This window comes from Giraffa tippelskirchi, chromosome 1, assembly GCF_054371585.1.
Source record: "Giraffa tippelskirchi isolate mGirTip1 chromosome 1, T2T-mGirTip1v1.2.pri, whole genome shotgun sequence".
Classification (NCBI taxonomy): Eukaryota; Metazoa; Chordata; class Mammalia; order Artiodactyla; family Giraffidae; genus Giraffa; species Giraffa tippelskirchi.
The window spans coordinates 30472539-30493621 of NC_137275.1; the positions used below are offsets into that span (position 1 = coordinate 30472539).

General features: G+C 38.7%; 1 protein-coding gene and 1 pseudogene across 1 annotated transcript in view; both read left to right on the forward strand.

The window, feature by feature from the left end:
* Positions 1–1308, forward strand: part of LOC145515427 (UDP-glucuronosyltransferase 2A3-like) — a 28093-nt pseudogene extending 26785 nt beyond the window's left edge.
* A 12910-nt stretch (positions 1309–14218) lies between these two features.
* LOC145514638 (UDP-glucuronosyltransferase 2C1-like) overlaps positions 14219–21083 on the forward strand; it is a 34340-nt gene continuing 27475 nt past the window's right edge. The window contains exon 1 of the mRNA XM_081512921.1: positions 14219–14939. Within this exon, the coding sequence (XP_081369047.1) occupies positions 14219–14939 (721 nt within the window). The remainder of the gene's footprint in view (positions 14940–21083) is intronic.

A 21083-nucleotide genomic window follows, 5' to 3' on the forward strand; every position in this document is an offset into this window, starting at 1 on the left:
ATCATTTTTTTTTCCCCCAAGTCCTCTGTTAGGTAATACTGAGACCCAGAAAAAAATAGCTTATTAATTTGTCCCAGGGTGATAAGATGTGACCAACTAAAGTAGTATACTTATTAAAACACTTAGCTTGCTCGGTAAGACAAGACTCAAGACCTCACTTTACTGTGTGCACCAGTCTAAAGTTATGTCATAAAAAAATAAAATAATAAATTCATGTCATAAACCTTGTTCAGTCCCAACCTCTTCCTTACATTACAAAGTTCCCCTCAATATCACTTTTCAGGTCTCAACACCCTAATTATCTGCCCCTGATTTCCCTGTTAGGAGGCAATAGTAAAGCCCTGTCAAAATATTTCACACCCTTCCTGTTATGAATCAGATTAACTTTGCTTTGTTGATTTTTCTATTTCATGAGCTTCTGACCATAGTACATGATAAATGGTTATGTTTGCTTTGTATCTCCTCCCATCAAGAGGTGGAGGCTGCTTCTCCACCTTTTGAATTTGGACTTGATTAATGAGTTGATCTAAAACTCAATAGCAGAAGAAGTGACATTGCATGATTTCCAAACCCAGGCCTAGAACTTTTATGCAAGCTGGTCTAGGATTGTGTTATCATGGGAAAAGTCCAAGGCTGTCTGCATAGAGGTCACAGGAAGGTGAGAATCAAAGATTATTGCTAACCTGCCAAACCACAGCCAAGAGAAGGATGTCTTCTTGGATCATTCTCCCTCAGCTAAGCTGATGGCTGATCGTATAGTAAAGAATAAGCTCAGGAAATTAATAAAGATGGCATTTCCCTGAGCCCAGCCCTAATTGCTGATACAGAGGGTCATGAACAAATACTTTGGTGCTATTTTAACTGTAAGTTTAGGATTAGTTGATTATACAGCAATATATAACAGAGATATTATGATTTAAGAAAACTGACACATACGTAACACTTTAAATAAACAAGCCTAAGAAATATTAACATAGTTGATCGATGTCAAATTAGAGCAATGTCCAAAATCTCAAAGACTTCTAGGTTGCTTGTACAAACTCTCAATAATGGTTGAAAAACATTCATTAAGAAACTCTCATATTTCTATTTCCTCACCACTCTTCACAAAATATAAAATATGTTTAATTTAAAATTCATATATTATGCATATACTACTGGAAGAGTTCAAGGATAAATATTAGAATGATGAGGACCATCGCTACCCTAAAATCATAATCATTTGATATATTTTTAGGCCTGAGAATTTTCAGATCTGATCCATTGACTAATGAAGAGACTGGGTCCTTCAGAGGAAGAATGGTGTAAATCCTGTGAAAGTGAAGTGAAAGTGTTAGTTGCTCAGTGATGTCCAACTTTTTGTGACCCCATGGACTGTAGCCCACCAAGCTCCTCTGTCCATGGGATTCTCCAGGCAAGAATACTGGAGTGGGTAGCCATTCCCTTCTCCAGGGGATCTTCCCAACCCAGAGATCAAACCTGAGTCTCCTGCATTGCCGAAAGATTATTTGCCCTCTGAGCCACCAGGGAATTCACAATAATATACTGTAGTCAACTGTCAGGCACTACTGGGATTCAAACCCTGGATCTCCTGTTTACTAGACAGGTTCTTAAGCATGTACATTATGATGTTACCATCTGAGTCACCCAGAGCTTCCCTGGTGGCTCAGATGGTAACATCCTAGTAGGTGTACATGCTAATGATCCCTAATGATCCCCTCAATTATTTCTCAAAAGGACAGTAGTATCACAGGCACAACCAAGGATTTTCTCAATTACCAAATGGGTAATTGAATAGATACAGTTTGTTGTTGGCACAAACTCAAATTGTATTCCTGGCCTGTGGAAAAACAGTAGAAAAAATCAAGTAGAAGTACTCTGCATTGGGTTTCTAGGGCTGCTATAACAAATTGCCACAAACTTGGTAGCTTGCTTTAGTGTTTGTTGTTCAGTCATGTCTGACTCTTTACAACCTCATGGACTGTCGCTCACCAGGCTCCTCTGCCCATGGAATTCTCCTGGCAGGAATACTGGAGTGGGTTGCCATTCCCTTCTCCAGGGAACTTTTCAGACCCAGGGATGGAACCTGCATCTCCTGCATTGCAGACAGATTCTTTACCACCTGAGCCACCAGGGAAGCCATGGCTCAGATGGTAAAGTATACTTTAACAGAAATTTCTTCTTTCACAGTTTTGGAAGCCAGAAATCTCAAATCAAAGTGTTGCCATGGTTCATTATTTTTTGTATTTTTGAAAGAATCCATTCATTTCTGTCTGTTGACTACTGACAGTGCATGGTGCTCCTTGGCTCTGAGACACTATGTTATTTCGCACCATAGACCATCCATCATAGAATAGGCATTAAGCAATAACATAGGCCAAATTACCCAGCCAGGTCACATCAGACAGCCTCCATCATGATCTACTCCAGTGCCAGTCCCTAGAATAAATTAACAAAATGGCTGTGGTGATGGCAAGTGAAGCTATACACGGGTCCCAATGTTTGGACTCCTATTTACCAAACTCATGTAACTATGCCCTAACTGAGTGTCAGGAGGATCACATCTGCTAGAGATCTAATTAAACACTAAATTCCTGATATGGCACCATAGTTTGAGTAGACCAACTGGATACTTGGCACCTACTTTCTAACTTGGATCTGTTTCACAGTGGTTATTTACCCTGATAGGAATAGTCACATATACTGGCAATGATTTTATTTTATTATCTGCATGAACTCTTTAAAATGGTTACATACCATTAACCTGACATTTTAGCAATTTTAGCAGTTCATAAGACTGGGATATATAAAAGCGGTATGAGCCACTGGTTTTCTAATTCCATTAATTGAGTATATTATCCATTTCCCTTTTAGTGTTATTGGATCCCATATCAAATATCAGCTGATGTTATATTTGACACTTTTTTAAATTCTCAATTCTATTCCACTGGCCTATGTGCATATTTCATGCCAGTGTCATACTGTTCTGATTATTATTGCATTGTGACATAATTTGAACAAGAAGTATAATGCCTCCAGTTTTGTTCTTCTCTCTCAGGATTGCTTCAACAATTCAGGGTGTTCTGCGGTCTATACAAATATTTAGATTTTTTCCTATTTGTTTAAACATGCTTTGTAATTAGTATATTAATTACATTGAAAAAAGTCACCTTTGGTTAGCATAGACATTTTGACAATATTAATTCTACTCATCTATGAATATATATATATATATATAAAATTGCAACTTTTTATGTTTTCTTCTATTTATTTCAAAGAAGTCTATAGTGTTCAGAGCTTTCACTACCTTGGTAAATTTATTTCTAAGTACTTGATTGCTTTTGTTTTTATTTTGAATAAGATTGTTTCCTTTCATCATTTTTAAGATGTTTTGTTGTGGGAGTATAGAAATGCAACTTATTTTTGTATGGTGATTTTTACCTAAAAATACTCTGAATCCATTAATTGCTTCTAACAGTTTTTTGGTGGAGTCTTTGAATTTCTTATATAAAATCATATCTTCTAAAGGAAGAAAATTTTACTTCTTCCTTTCCAATTTGGATATCTTTTATTCTTTCTCTTGCCTGATTGTTCTGGCTAGAACATCTGTTATTCTATTGAGTAGGGCACATGCATTATTCCTGATGGAATTTCAGAGGAAAAAATTCCAGCCTTTCATCATTTTGTATGATGCTAGCTATAGGCTTGTCATGCTCAGTCACTTCAGTTGTGTATCACTTTTTGCAGCCCCGTGGACTATGGCTCCCCAGGTACCTCTCTCCATGGGGTTTTTCAGGGAAGTATACTGGAATGGGTTGCTATGCCCTTCTCCAGGGGATCTTCCCAAAAATCCAGGGATCAAAACTGAATCTCTTGTGTTTCCTGCATTGCAGATGGAGTCTACCACTGAGCTGTAAGGGAGGCCCAGGTTGGTCATAGATGGACTTTATTACGTTGATCATGTTGTTTTTATATCCAGTTTATTAAGCATTTTTATCATGAAGAGTTGTTATGTTTTCCAAATTTGTTCACATATATTAAGATGAGCATATTAATTTTGTTTTTCATTCTCTTAATGATGAGTATCGCATTATTGATTGATGTATGTTGACTCATCCTTGAAACCCATAGATAAATTCTATTTGATCATGGAGTATGATCCAATTTTTGTGCTGTTGAATTTGATTTGCTAATTTTACATCTACATTCATCAAAGATCCTGGTCTGTAATTTTGTACTCAGATTTTGTTTGTCTGATAAAATCTTGATTTCTCTTTTATTTCTGAAGGACATCATTTTCATGTAAAATTATTGGGGTTATAGTGTTTCTTCTTTCAGAACTTTGAATATATGAACCAACTCTGTCTTGGCCTGGAGTTTCTTCTAAAAAAGTCAGTAATATCCCTGTGTATGCATGCTATATAATTTCAGTCATGTCCAAATCTGTATGACCCTATGGACCATAGCCCTCTAGACTCCTTTGTCCATGTGATTCTCCAGGAAAGTATACTGGAGTGGGTTGTCATGCCCTCCCTCAGGGGATCTTTCTAACCTAGGGATCAAACCCATGTCTCTTAAGTCTCCTACACTGACAGGAGGATTCTTTGCCACTAGTGTCACCTGGGAAGACTGAGTATCCCTGTAGGGTTTCCTTTGTATGAAATGAGGTGTTTTATTTCTTCACAGTTCTTTCATAATTTTATCTTTGGATAATTACTGAATTATATTTTCATTATTAGCCAATTATTCTTAAGATGATACTATTATCATCACATACTCTTATTGATTATTCACTTGAACAAAGTTAACTTTTTAAGCAAAAAATTATAGATGAAGTTATTGCCCTAAATATCACTGAATCCATTTCTACACCAGATCATGGCTTCCATGTGTAAAGATCCAGGCAAAAAAAAAAAAAAAAGGAGTTCTACATTATAAGAAATATCTTCAAACAGAACGTAAAGGAAATAGAAGCAGATATCCTGGAATGAAGGATAAAATTATCAAGATAACTTTATGACATACCTTTTCCACTGTGAGATATCTCTTTACAACATAATGTGAATCAGACCTAGAATCTGAACTTAAATTCATATCTACAGCTATAATAAAAGGATATATTTATCTCTTTTTCATAAAGATAGATGTGATTTAGTGAAAAGAGCACTTTATTTAACATCAAAATATTTATTTGAAAGTGTCTCTGCCTTAACACCTCTTAAAGTGGGCATATTCTTTACTTATGGCAGCAAATGATGTTCTCTTCTCTATGTGGAATATCTAGCATAATTATCACTAAGAGAAATACTAGAGAGACTTATACAATTCTGATCAAATGAACATTTAAATAAAGCCAGAGAAAAAGATCCCAAACATCCAGTATTAATTAAATATGCATAACTGATGATGAATTTTCTCGACATTATTTAAAAGTTATTATGGGTTTACGTTTAACTTTAAGCCCTTTCTTTTGATATTCTCTGAAAGAAACTTATAAACTCTTCTTCTGAGTTTTTTCCTCTTATTTATTTTTTATTGACTTTAATCAACATTTTTCCAATCAATAACAGCTGCATTTCATTTTAGTCTTTATTGCAAAGTACACAATTCAAAGTTCAGCCCAACCTACTATAAACATTGGGAGGGTTAATGAAGAGATCTTTGAATTGTGAGTTTCGCATACTTGGCTTAAGCCCAAATTAGTTTGAGCAAGAGTTAGTCATGAAGACTGTGAAAGACTTCTGTGTCCTTTTCATGCTGATTCTATGTCTCTTTGACCCTGGAGGGCTTCCCTCCTAGCTCAGTTGGTAAAGAATCTGCTTGCAATGGAGGAGACCCCGGTTCAGTTCCTGAGTCAGGAAGATTTGCTGGAGCAGGGAAAGGCTATGCACTCCAGTATTCATGGGCTTCCTTTGTGGCTCAGCTCATAAAGAATCTGCCTGCAATGCGGGAGACCTGGGTTTGATCCCTGGGATGGGAAGATCCCCTGGAGAAGGGAAAGGCTACCCACTCTACTATTCTGACCTGGAGAATTCCACGGACTGTATATTCCATGGGGTTGCAAAGAGTCAGATATGACTGAATGACTTTCACTTTTCACTTTGACCCTGGAAGGATGGGGAAAGTACTGGAAGGCCTGAGGATTTTAGTTGATTGGATTAATTTAAAAATTATTCTGGAAGAACTCCACCTTCCTGGACACAAGATAACCTTTCTTGTACCTTCACCAAGCTTTCTGATGGATCATACCAAGATTCCTTTTAATGTAGAGTATCCAATGGCCAGTAAGTAAACAAACTGTCATGGAAGAGCGCAATACTGATCTCTATACAGTTTCTTTTCAACTGTCCAAACTCTCATTGTGGGAAATGAATGAAATGCAAGTAAACCTGAAAGAACTGATGAATAGTTTATTAGAAAAAGCCAAAAGAGTATGTGACAGTGCTATCACAAATAAGAAGTTATCTAGCAGGCTGCAGGCAGCTAAGTTTGATATCTGTATTGCTGACCCTTTAAATTTTTGTGGGGAGTTGGTGGCTGAGCTCCTCAACATTCCGTTTATATAATTCTTTTTGGGTTTACTTTGGGAATGTCATTGAATGATTGTGTGCTGGATTTCCTCTGCCATTTTCATATGTTCCTGTTAGTGCATCAAGACTGACAGACAACATAACTTTCATACAGAGACTGGTGAATTGGTTATTGTATACAATGAGTGATATGACTTATTCATATTATGTATTTTCACAATGGGATGAGTATTACAGCAAGATTTTAGGCAAGAGAAATTTACATGTAAGAATGATTCTTATTTCATATGTATAGCATAAATATTTATCTGATTGTATGAAAATTTAGAAAAGTTTTTCAAGTGAAATCTCATATGGTCTTGTTGCTAAATTGTTTTGAGTGAAGAAAATACAATGTTTTTCTTTTTCATTTTGTGTTTGTTTTATATGTTTGAATACTGAACACATATCAGAGAAGGAATATTCTATTTATGAGTAAAACCTGCTTTATGCTGCTAAATTAAAAAAAAAAAATCTGGAAAAACCCAAACCTTACAGTGTGCTTACTTTTTATAACCTTGGTTTACTTCTTTCTTGTTTATGTCTCCTTTTCTACAGCCTGCTTTCTTTCTGATTAATCTATTTCTCAGGCTTTTTTTTTTTTGCATCCTATCTAGACTTGGTTGGCTGGTTGTAGGGCTTGACATGTGGTGAGCATGAAACTAAAAAATAAATATGTCTTGTTTTCATCTGTTCTTGTCTTAGAAAAGAGAAAAGAATATTATGATTTTTCTGTAAAGGACTATGTGTATAAACTTTTAATCTAATTGCATTTTTTCTTATTCCTCCTGCTCCTGCTTAGTTGCTCAGTCAGTTGTGTCTGACTCTTTGAGAACCCATGGACTGTAGACCACCAGGCTCCTCTGCCCATGGGATTCTCCAGGCAAGCATACTGGAATGGGTTGCCATGCCCTCCTCCAGGAGAATCTTATCAACCCAGGGACCAAACCCAGGTCTCCCACATTGTAAGCAGATTCTTTACTGTCTGAGCCACCATGGAAGCCCCTTTTTCTTGTTGGTGGTGTTCTATTCATAATTGCATTAGAGGTCCACTAGTGAGCTGTGACCCCAAGCACAATTTTTTTCTCTATTTTAGCACATCTGTTTACCCTTTTGTTTTTCCTTTTGCATAATTGATCTTTTATATATAATTGTGTTAGGGGTGATTTTGCCTAAAATATCTTTGAAGAAGTGGTTCTCTGCTTATATTCAGTTTGATGTTTTAAAGATATATTTAACATAAAACATTGCATTAGTTTCAGGTGTCAGTGAAAAATTAATCAATAGCCAGTATACAAAATAGATTGAAAATCTTAATCAATTAAAATTTAGGATTATAACCCAGAATATAGTCTTTCAGAAAGCACTGAGGAAATTTTTGCCCATTAGAAGTAAAAAACACAGTTGTATAGGTTTTTGATACAAAGGGTTATACATCATAGGGTTATACATCAGAGTAATATTGACGGTTTTCATAGGCCAACAAAGCAAGTGATGCATCATCATGATGCTTTACAGGATTAACGAAGGAGTATTATCACCTGAGGCGTTACCTTTCTGGCAGCAGGAGGAAGTTTTTTGTTTTGTTTTTTGGTGAGTAGGCATTTCTATATCTTCTAAGGGGATCTAGTTAATGTATAATGCAGATAAACTGAAGGAGGGGATGGAGTATTATCACAAATGACAGAGGAAATTTTGTATTAAGTTTTTCTTGTCCTGCCTTAAAATCATTTTCCCTTATCACAGATATATGACATAATGATTTTATATGTGTGCTATTGTGAAATGAAAGCTACCCAGCTGCTTCAGTAATAAAGAATTAGCCTGCAATGCAAAAGACATGGGTTCAGTCCCTGGGTTGAGAAAGTCCCCTGGAGAAGGAAATGACAACCCACTCCAGTATTCTTGTCTGGGAAATCCCATGGACAAAGGAGACTGACAGGCTACAGTCCAAGGGGTTGCAAAAGAGTTGGACGTAACTTAGCAGCTAAACAACACTCACTTCAATATTCTTGCCTGGAGAATCACATGGACAGAGGAGCCTGGCAGGCTACAGTCCAGGGGTCATACAGAGTTGGATGTGACTGAAGTGGCTTAGGATGCAAACAACAACATTGTGAAATGAACACCACAAGAACTCTAGTTAACACTCATCATTGCACAAAGTTACAATCAACACATTTTTGCCAATGAAAAGTAAGTTTATTCCTGTAGCATAAAAATTTTGGAAAGCATTTTCTGCATCCTGCTGGTTGTGGAAGCATTTTTCCTGCAAAAAGTTGTGGAGATGCTTGAAGAAGTGGTAGTCAGTTGGCAAGAGGTCAGATGAATACGACAAATGAGGCAAAACCTTGTAGCCCAATTGGTTCAACTTTTAAAGCATTGGTTGTGCAGCATGTGGTTAGGCATTGTTGTGAAGAAAAATTGGGGCCTTTCTGTTGACCAATGCTGGCTGCAGTCTCATAGATTTTCTGAGCATTCTTCTCAAATATAATGGTTTCACCAGGATTCAGAAAGTTGTAGTGGATCAGATGGGCACCAGACCACCAAACAGTGACCAGGACTAGTTTTTGGTGCAAGTTTGGCTTTGGAAACTGCCTTGGAGCTTCTTCTCAGTTCAGCCACTGAACTGGTCATTGCTGATTATTGTATAAAATTCACTTTTGTTGCACGTCACAATTTAATACAGAAATGGTTCTTTTTTGCTGCGTAGAATAAAAGAAGATGATATTTTAAGATGATGGTTTTTTTGACTTGCAGTCAGCTCACGAGGCACCCACTTATTGAGTTTTTTAAACTCTCCAATTTGCTTCAAATGCAGAACAACTCTAGAATGGTCGACTCAGAGTTCTTAGGCAACTTCTTGTATAGTTGCAAGATGATCAGCTTCATGGTCCTCTCTGTTGGTCATTATCAACTTCCGAAGGTCAGTTACTGTGCTGCTCATCGTCAAGTCTCTACCCTCCTTTGCAAAACTTCTTGAACCTCCTCCTGTACATTCATTAGTAGTTCCTGGGCCAAATGCATTGTTGACATGGGACTCTGTTAGAAATGCAATACTCAACCATGGGACATAATGCTATTTCCCACCAGAGATCATTCAATCATAGAATAGGCATTAGGCAATAAAGGAGACAAAACTATGCAGCCAGGTAACTTAGACAGTCTTTCTCATCATCCACTCTAGTGCCAGTCCCTAGAACAAACTTACAAAGTGGTTTTGGTGATAGCAAGTGAAGCAGTGCATGGGCCCCAATATATGAGCTCCTGTTTACCAATATATGGGCTCATGTACTACTTCCTTACTGACTGTCAAGAGAATCATGTCTGCTAGGAATCTAATTAAATACTGAGCTCCTGATATGGCGCCACTGTTTGTGAAGACCAACTGGAAACTCAGGGTCGATTTCCTAACTCGGATCTCCTTCACACTGGCTATTTACCCTGACAATAAGAGCCACATAATGTTGGGAATGAGTTTATCTATCACTTGGATGTTCTCTACAAAATGTTCACTTTCAAGTGAATGAAATTTTAGCAATTTAAACTGTTCATAACACTGAAAGATGTGAAAGTGTTTAAAAACCAAGATTTTTAAGACTGCAGGTGAAAATTAACTTCAACATGAAGAATCAGCGAACTAAGAAGGACTGGAATGGGTGAATTTACGTCAGATGACCATTATATCTACTACTGTGGGCAGGAGTCCCTTAGAAGAAATGGAGTAGCCATCGTGGTCAACAAAAGAGTCTGAAATGCAGCACTTGGATGCAATCTCAAAAACGACAGAATAATCTCTGTTTGTTTCCAAGGCAAACCATTCAATATCATGGTAATCCAAGCCTATGTCCCGACTAGTATTGCTGAAGAAGCTGAAGTTGAATGGTTCTATGAAGACCTACAAGACCTTTTAGAACTAACACCCAAAAAAAGATGTCCTTTTCATGATAGGGTGTCAGGATACATTTAACAGGAGGCTTTCTGTGTGCTGTTTTCAGTCTTGCATGAATTCTATGTTCCTTAACAGCACCTGAATACAGGTGCCAGAGAGCTGGCAAGCCGGCTTTCGGGGATAATAGAAATTCATGTATCTCATTCGTATGGAAATTCCATACGGTGAACAGCAGTCATTTAGAAGTCTCCTCCTTTCTGATATGTAAAGTAACTTCTACAACCTCCTCTATTGAGAATGATTCTAGCCTCTGGCTTTCTAGATGACTTGTTAGATTTTTGTTCCCTGTCTCTGCTAAAAAGGGCTATCTGGTGAGAGAGTATATACATGCCCACAATATGTTGAATAAACGCCTTTGTTCCATCAGAGCACTGGTCCCCGTGTCTTTCCTCATTTTCTCTCTCTCTCTCTCTCTCTCTCTCTGTCCTCTTCAGGATGCTCAGCCTCTTTTCTTCCTTCTTTCACTTTCTTATCTGTCGACACTGTACCCTCAAGGTCTGATCTATTAAAGGACCACAACAATAGGGGACTAGAATGCAAAAGTAGGAAGTCAAGAAACACTTGGAGTAACAGGCAAATTTGGCCTTGGAGTACAGAATGAAACAGGGCGAAGGCTAATAGAGTTTGGCCAAGAGAACTCACTGGTCATGGCAAACACCCTCTTCCAACAACACAAGAGAAGACTCTACACATGCACATCACCAGATGGTCAACACCGAAATTAGATTGATTATATTCTTTGCAGCCAAAGATGGAGAAGCTCTATAGAGTCAGCAAAAACAAGACCAGGAACTGACTGTGGCTCAGATCATGAACTGCTTATTGCCAAATTCAGACTTAAATTAAAGAAAATGGGTAAAACCACTAAACCATTCAGGTATGACCTAAATCAAATCCCTTATGATTACACAGTGGAAGTGAGAAATAGATTTAAGGGACTATATCTGATAGAGTACCTGATGAACTATGGGCAGAGATTCATGACATTGTACAATAGACAGGGATCAAGACCATCCCCAAGAAAAAGAAATGCAAAAAAGCACACTGGCTGTCTGAGGAGGCCTTACAAATAGCTGTGAAAAGAAGAGAAACGAAAAACAAAGGAGAAAAGGAAAGATATACCTATTTGAATGCAGAGTTCCAAAGAATAGCAAGGAGAGATAAGAAAGCCTTCCTCAGAGGTCAATGCAAAGAAATAGAGGAAAACAATAGAATAGGAAAGACTAGAGATCTCTTCAAGAAAGTTAGAGATACCGAGGGAACATTTCATGTAAAGATGGGCTTGATAAAGGATAGAAATGGTATGGACCTAACAGAAGCAGAAGATATTAAGAAGAGGTGGCAAGAATACACAGAAGAACTGTACAAAAAAGATCTTCACGATCCAGATAATAATGATGGTGTGATCACTCACCTAGAGCCAGACATCCTGGAATGTGAAATTAAGTGGGCCTTAAGAAGCATTACTACGAACAAAGCTAGTGGAGGTGATGGAATTCCAGTTGAGCTATTTCAAATCCTAAAAGATGATGCTGTGAAAGTGCTGCATCCAATATGCCAGCAAATTTGGAAAACTCAGCAGTGGCCACAGGACTGGAAAAGGTCAGTTTTCATTCCAATCCCAAAGAAAGGCAATGCCAAAGAATGCTCAAACTACCCCACAATTGCACTCATCTCACACGCTAGTAAAGTAATGCTCAAAATTTTCCAAGCCAGGCTTCAGCAATACATGAACCGTGAACTTCCAGATGTTCAAGCTGGTTTTAGAAAAGGCAGAGGAACCAGAGGTCAAATTGCTAACATCTGATGGATCATCGAAAAAGCAAGAGATTTCCAGAAAAACATCTATTTCTGCTTTATTGACTATGCCAAAGCCTTTGACTGTGGGCATCACAATAAACTGTGGAAAATTTTTCAAGAGATGGGAATACCAGACCACTTGACCTGCCTCTTGAGAAACCTGTATGCAGGTCAGGAAGTAACAGTTAGAAGTGGACATGGAACAACAGACTGGTTCCAAATAGAAAAGGAGTACGTCAAGGCTGTATATTGTCACCCTGCTTATTTAACTTATATGCAGAGTACAACATGAGAAACACTGGGCTGGAAGAAGCACACGATGGAATCAAGATTGCTGGGAGAAATATCAATAACCTCAGATATGCAGATGACACCACCCTTATGGCAGAAAGTGAAGAAGAACTAAAGAGCCTCTTGATGAAAGTGAAAGAGGAGAATGAAAAAGTTGGCTTAAAGTTCAACATTCAGAAAACTAAGATCATGGCATCCGGTCCCATCTCTTCATGGCAAATAGATGGGGAAACAGTGTCAGACTTTATTTTTTTGGGCTCCAAAATCACTGCAGATAGTGAATGCAGCCATGAAATTAAAAGACGCTTGCTTCTTGGAAGGAAAGTTATGACCAACCTAGACAGAATATTAAAAAGCAGAGACATTACCTTGATAACAAAGGTCCCTATATCAAGGCTATGGTTTTTCCAGTGGTCATGTGTGGATGTGAGAGTTGGACTATAAAGAAAGCTGAGCCCTGGAATTGATGCTTTTGAACTGTGGTGTCATAGAAGACTCCTGAGAGTCCCTTGGACTGCAACGAGATCCAACCAGTTCATCCTAAAGGAAATCAATTCTATATGTTCATTGGAAGGACTGATATTGAGGCTGAAACTCCAATACTTTGGACACCTGATGCGAAGAGCTGACTCATTTGAAAAGACCATGATGCTGGGAAAGATTGAGGACACGTGGGGAAGGGGATGACAGAGGATGAGATGGTTGGATGGGATCACCGACTCTATGGACATGAGTTTCAGCAAGCCCTGGGAGATGGTGAAGGACGGTGAAGCCTGTCATGCTGTAGTTCATGGGGTCGCAAAGAATCAGACACAACTGAGAGTCCAACAGTAGAGACTTGGCAGGCCAGGACAGAATGTTTGGTATATTCAAAGTTCTGAAAGACAAAATATGTGACCTAAAATATTTTACTTGAAAATGATATCCTTTTTAAAAAAGAAGAGATAGTTCCCGGAGAATCAAAATATGAGTGGGTACAAAATTATAGACAAATATCAGTGGCTCAGTGGATAAAGAATCTGCCATCAGTAAAAGAAATATTTGAGAGATTCTGTTCAATGAACATTCAAATCAAATCAGAGGAAAAGATCCAAAAAATCTAGTCTTAATTCAATATTCATCTGATGATGATGAACTTTCTTAATATTATTTAGAAATTACTATGAGTTGATGTCTAATTTCACGTCTCCTGTCTTTGATATCCATGAAAAGAAGTTTCGAAAATCTCATTCTGAAATTTTTTGTTTGTTATTTTTTTTCTGTAGCTATTTTTTCCTGACCCTGGGATTGAATCCTGGTCTCCTGCATTGAGTGCAGATTCTTTACCATATGAGCCACAAGGAAAGCTCTTAAAAGAAGTTTGGAAACTCATTCTGAGGTGTTTCTCTTTTTCCCTTAATTATTTTATTGACATTATCTACTGTTTTTTTTTTTTTTCTTTCCATCAAGGCAGTTTCATTTTGTTTTAATCTTTAATACAAAGTACATAAATCAAAGTTCAGTCCTACCTAGTATAAATTGATTGGGAGAGTCAAGGAGAGATGCTTGGTTTTTGAGTTTCATGCACTTCGTCCAAGCCCAGATTTAGTTTCAGCAGGAGTTGATTATGAAGACTGTGAAGGGCTTCTATGTCCTTTTCATGCTGCATCTATGGTTCTTTGACTCTGGAAGGACCGGAAAGATACTTGTATGGCCCATGGATTTTAGTCATTGGATTAATTTAAAGGTTATTCTAGATGAACTCTACTTTGGTGGGCATGAGATAACCGTCCTCGTACCTTCAACAAGTTCTCTGCTTGATCATACCCCGATTCCCTTTAACGTGGAGATCCTTCAAATTCCAATAAGTAAAGAAAGTTTCATGGAAGAATTCACTGCTAATCTCTACACACTTTCTTTTGAACTGCCGAAAGTTTCATGGTGGGAGAGACAAGTACAACTGACAAAAATGTTGAAAACTTTTTTAGCAACAGCCAGAAGCATTTGTGACAGTGTTGTCACAAACAAGGAGTTGCTCAGTAAGCTTCAGGCAGCTAAGTTTGATATCTGTATTGCTGACCCTTTAAGCTTCTGTGGGGAATTAGTGGCTGAGCTTCTCAATATTCCATTTATATACTCCTTTCGGTTTTCCTATGGAAATGTCATTGAGAGATCGTGTGCTGGGCTTCCTATGCCTTCTTCATATGTTCCTGGCATCATGTCAGGACTGACAGACAGCATGACTTTTATACAGCGGCTGGAGAACTGGTTATCGTATACAATAAGTGACCTGATGTATTCATATGTTGTATTTCCAGAATGGGATGAATATTACAGTAAGGTTTTAGGTAAGAGATATTTGCATGTAATAATGATTCTTATTTCATATAGAAAATGTAAATGTTTATCTGACTTTATGAAAACTTAAAAAAGCTTTTCTTTGAGTGATATCCAAGCTCATGTTTCTTAACTCTTTTGAGTAACAATAATAATAACAATTCTTTATCTCTCTTTATTCTTTTCTTAAACTTTTCCTTTTTTGTTTTGTTTTAGATTATTGAGTACTAAAAATTTATCAGACAACAAATATTCTCTATATTTATCCATAAATCCTATTCAATGCTGCTAAATTTTTTTTTTCCAGGATATCAACAAAACCCAAATCTGACAGTGTGTTTAAGTTCCATAACCATGGGCCACTTCTCTCTTGTTTACTTCTCCTTTTATATGCAGGCTTCCCAGGTGGTGCTAGCAGTAAAGAACCTGTCTGCCAATGCAGGAAACATAAGAGACAGGGGTTTGATGATTCCTGGGTCAGGAAGATCCCCTAGAATAGGGTATTATAACTTTCGTTTTCTTTCTGATTAATCTGCTGTTTCTCAGGCCTTCTGTTTGCATCCTCTAAAGGCTTGGTTTACTGATTCCCAGGCTTGTAACGTGATGAGTAAGAAACTGGAAAATAAGTAAACATACATGGGTTTCATCTGCTCTTTGCCTTCCAAAAGAGAAAGAAACAAGAAACGTTTTTCTCTAACTAGGCTTTTAAACGTATTTTATTGTTGCTTTGTTGTTGTTGTTCCATTCATAACTGGATTAGAAGTGAACTATTGAGCTTTGATCCTGAGCTCAAAGATTTTATCCATTCCAGCAAGTCCTTTGATGCTTTTATTTTTCCTTTTGCATAACTGATATGCTTATTTTTTTTTTTAATTTATATAATTGTGTTAAGGAGGATTTTGCAGAAGATTTTTTGAGAAAGTCGTTGATAGGGCCCTCATTGATGAGATGGCTCATTATGTCGACCTCACAAAAAATAAAGCACAGTGATCTGTGACACTGACCAAATTGCCCAAATGACATCCTGTTATCTCACTGGCGCCTATCTCCTCAAAGCTGCGAGACCACCAGATTCCAGACCTCCAGCTGCGTCGTGACCATCCCTTCAGAGAATTTTTCATTGGTGGGGTATAAGAAGGATTCCATCAGAAAGGGAGAACGCTGGTTCTCTTTAAGAGCCGGTCACCCTCTCTTTTCCCTCTGATAAATTTCCCTTTTCTTGTCTGACTGCCCGGCTCGCTCTCTTTTTCTCTGCACTTGCCTTACATTTTGGTGCGGAAACCCGGGAGGGAAGATCCACCGCAACGGGGTGGGCTCCTCTCACAAGCCCACCTCCGGTAGTCCCCTCCCTTGGACCATGCCGAGAAACTGAGATGAGCTCTGGGATGGGACTCTCCACTCGCCTTGCTGGACTGACATCCACACCCCAGCCCACATTTTATCCATCGGTTACAAAGGTGAGTGAAATCCCATTCCTTGGATCCTCTCTCTCGCCTCCTTTCCAAGTCCTAGCGATAGGCAGGAGGATCCCCACGGCCCTCAGCCCCTCGGCCTTGTGCCCCGTCTGACTTTGAAACAGGGGACGCCCATTTCAAAGCAGACTATTATTACTCTCCGAGAAAGTCTTGAGAAGGGGGACGCTCTCAGGTCCGAGAGAACTGGGTCTCGCACCTTTCTCCTCGCTTTCTCTCGCACTTGTTTAACTTCCCTATTCGCCCGCAATGGGAAATTCTCAATCCCAGCCCTCAAAATCTACTCCTCTAGGATGCCTTCTCCGAAACCTAAAAGCTTTGGGCTTCCAAGGGGAGGTAAGACCAAAAAGACTTACTTACTATTCTAACACCGTCTGGCCACAAAACCGACTTGAAAACAGGTCCCAGCGGCCAGAAAATGGAAGTCTCGATTATAATACTCTAAGGGAGCTCGATAACTTCTGCTGCCGCAGTGGCAAGTGGTTAGAAATCCCTTATGTTCAGGCTTTCTTTGCTCTTCGCTCTCGATCCTCTCTCTGTGAATCCCGTTCTACTTCTCAAATACTCTTAGCCCACTCTGGGCCACATGCTCCTAATGCAATGTCTCCTGATCCTTGTTCAGACTTTTCTTCTTCCTTTCACCTTTCTGACCACAGCCCACACCCTATCGCTCCCAATCCCCTTGCAGCCGCTCCAGATCCAGTTCCACAACCTCCACCTTACGTCCCCCCCTCCCTCCCTCCTTCTCAAGCGCAGGCCGCTGCCACCGCCGCTCCCAACACCCCTCCTCTGCCTGTGCCAGAGAGAAGCTCTGAGACCTCAGCCCTACCCTCTGCCCTGAGGGTCCCGAGGCTCTACTCCAACCTCGCTAGATCCCCTCTCCCTACCAGGTCCCGAGCAACTTTAAAACAGGAAACTTCACCACAGGACTCCGCCCCTTCCCCTGCTCCACTCCTCCCTTTACCTGGAGTAGCTGGAGCAGAAGGCATTGTTCAGGTTCACGTCCCATTCTCCTTTACCTATCTGTCTCAGATTGAAAAGCGTCTTGGCTCCTTCTTCTCAGACCGGATAATTACTAAAAGAATTCAAGGATCTTACCCAGTCTTATGACTTAACCTAGCATGATATTTACATCATACTTTCCTCCATTCTTCTTCCAGAAGAGAAGGAAGGAATATGGAGTATGGCAAGCCTCTCAGGTGCATGCTGATGAGATACACAGGACACTAAGCCCATAGGGGCAACGGCTGTCCCCTAAGATGATCCCAACTGGGATTATCAGGCAGGGAGACCTGGGGGAGCAGCCCATAATCATATGACTGCTTGCCTCATTGTGGGCCTTCAAAAGGCAGGGCATAAAGCCATCAACTTTGATAAGCTGAGGGAAATAACTCAAAGACTAGACGAAAACCTGGCACAATTTCTATCCAGGTTAAGGGAAGCACTACAAAAATATACAAAATTAGACCCCACTTCAGCAGAGGGCACCATTGTCCTTAACACCCCTTTTATCTCCCAGTCATCCCCAGATATCCGAAAGAAACTAAAAAAGACAGAAGGCCCTCAAACCCCTCAACGAGACCGTTTAAATTTAGCCTTTAAGATTTTTAATAATCGGGAAGAACAGGCAAAGCTAGAGAGGACCCAACCAGATCAGGCCAAATACCACCTTTTAGCCACTGCCCTACATGGCTCCAAGCCTCCACCAACCAACAAAGAAAGGAAGCCAATTGGGCCCTGCTTCAAATGTGGCAAAGAAGGCCACTGGGCCCGCTCATGTCTAAAGCCAAGGCCCCCTCCAGGTCCACGTTCCAGCTGTGACATAAAGGGACATTGGAAGGTCGACTGCCCAAATCCCCCTCCAGGGATCTGGACATCCCCTCTTGGTCCCGAGCAGGAATCCTCTGACCCAGCTCTGACCAGCCTCCTCAGAATTGCCACTGAAGTCTGAAGGTGCCCAGGGCCCCAGGCCCTCATCACCTCTACGGAGCCCAAGGTAACTCTTACAGTGGCAGGTAAGCCGATCTCCTTTCTCATTGACACAGGGGTCACTTACTCTGCTATGCCTGCCTACTCTGGAAAAACTAAGGTCTCTCAGGTCTCTGTTATGGGGGTTGATAGTTTAATATCTACACCACGAATAACGAGCCATCTTATCAATGAGATCCCAGGTGGGCCTTATCAGCCATGTTCTGTTAGCATTATTCGGTTAGAGTTTTTAAGATATAATTGACATGTTACTTGATTAATTTTAGGTGTCAACAAAATATTGTCAATCTGTAGAAAAAAATTGAAAATTTTAATTGAGCCAACCTTAAGATTATAACCTGGGAGACAGTTTTTTAGAAAATTCTGAAAGAAGTCCTCCCATTAGAAGTCAAAGCACAGTTATATGAGTTTTTGAGATAGAATGTTATACATCAAAAGGTTATGTATCAGAGTAATGCTGGCAACTTACATAGGCCAAGGCGAGTGGTGGGTCATTGTGACACCTTATAGGATTAAGGAAGGAATGTTTTCTCCTGAAGAGTTACCTTGCTAGCACCAGAAGGAAATTGTTTTGTTCATTGTTTGATGAGTTGGTATTCCTGTGTCTTCTAAGGAGACCTAGTTAATGTGGAATACAGATATGCAATGTATGCTAAAAAGGAGGGTGGTGAGTAGCTCAAATGGCAGAGAAAAATTTATGTTACTTTTTTTTGCCCTGCCTTAAATTCATTTTCTTTTATCACAGGCCTACAATGTAATGATTTTGTATTTATACATATTGTGAAGTGATCACCACAAGACCTCTGTTAATGGTCTTCACCTCACATAGTTACAACTTTTCAATTTTGAGATGAGAACTTTTAAGATCTACTCCCTTAACTCATTGCATATATATAATACAGAATTGCTAAATATTGTCATCATGCTATACATCATATCCCCAGGACTTACTTATTTTACAAGTGAAAGCTTATATCCTTTCACCACCTTCACCTACCTATTGTACCCACTTTCCAATCCTGGCATTTGGCAGCCAACAATCTGTTCTCTGTTTCTGAGTTCATTTTCTTTTTCAGATTGTGTTTTTTTTAGTATTCCACACTTAAGTGATTTCACATAGTTTTTGTCTTTACCTCTCTGACTTACTTCTCTTACCATGATTTCCTCAAGTTCCATCCATATTGAGGCAAATGACAGGTTATCTTTTTTTTCTCATGACTTAATACTATTTCATGGTATATATAATCATATTTTATTTATCCATTCACCCACTGAAAAACATTTAGAATTTTTCCATATTTTGGCTACTGTAAATAATGCTACAGCCCTGCAGTGAACATGGGAGGTGGTAGTAGTTTTATAATTTTATTGTTTGATGGACCTGCATACTGTTTTCCAGAGTTTTGCACCAGTTTACATTACTACCAACAATGCACTAGGGCTTCCTTCTCTCCATATCCTCACCAGCGTTTGTTACCTCCTGTCTTTTCATGATAGCCATATTAACAGGCATGAGGTGATATCTCATTGTGGCTTTAATTTGCATTTCCCTTATTAGCAATGGGGAACATCCTTTTAGGTACTTAGTAGCCATTTGAATATCTTCTTTGGAAAAATGTCTATTCAGGTCCTTTGCTCATTTTTACATTAAATTTTTTTTTTTTATTTTTGTACTGAGTTGTATGAGTTCTTTAGACATTATGGATAGCAATACTGTATCAGACATATGGCTTGAAAATATTGTCCCTAATTTTATAGATTGCCTTTCATTTTGTTGATCATTTATTTTGCTGTTCATAGTCTTTCTAGTTTAAGTAGTCTCACTTGCTTATTTTTAATTTTGTTGCTTTTACTTTTGGTATCATGTTTAAAAAATCACTGCCAAGACTCATATCAAGACAAGTTTCTGCCGTGTTTTCTTCTAGGAACTCTGGTTTCAGATCTTACATTGAAATCTTTAATCCATTTCCAGTTAATTTTGTAGTGGAGTAAGACTGGGGTCTAGTTTCATTCTTTTCATTTGAATATCCTTTTTTTTTCCAGTAAGGATTAAAAGATGATCTTTTCTCATTGAGTGTTTTTGGCTCCCTTGTGAAATATTAGTTGATCATATATGTCTGGGTTTATTTTGTGGCTTTTGATTCTGTTCCACTGGTTCTTGCGCCTGTTTTTATGCCTATACCATATGGCTGTGCTCCCTATAACTTACAATGTTGCTTGAAATCAGAAATGTTATGCCTGCAGAACATTATGTTTGCCTGCAGAACATAACATGCAGAAATGTTATGGCTTTTAGGAGTCAGTTTTAGTTTTATATGCATTTTAAAGTTGCTTTTTTTTTTCTTTTTCCTATTTTGGACAGAACTATCTCTAATAATGTGTCATTACTAAAAGATTAGTTTATTACTAAATTTTAAAAATTTCCTTCATAGTTGTAATATTTTGTTTTATATAGATCCTTCCATTTTCCTTATTTTCAGCACATTCTAAATTTCCTGTGAGAAATCATTTCTTCAACAATTCAGAAACAATATGAGTGTATTTAATGAAGCATGCTGCCCAGGAATATGCTCTGTGTTCAACAAGGCATAAGACCTAATCCAGGTGGACATGTAACACTGAGGTATTTTCTAGGCATTTTGTGACAGAAACAGGTGTTTATTTCTCTACACTTGACCCTAAAAACAGGCTGAA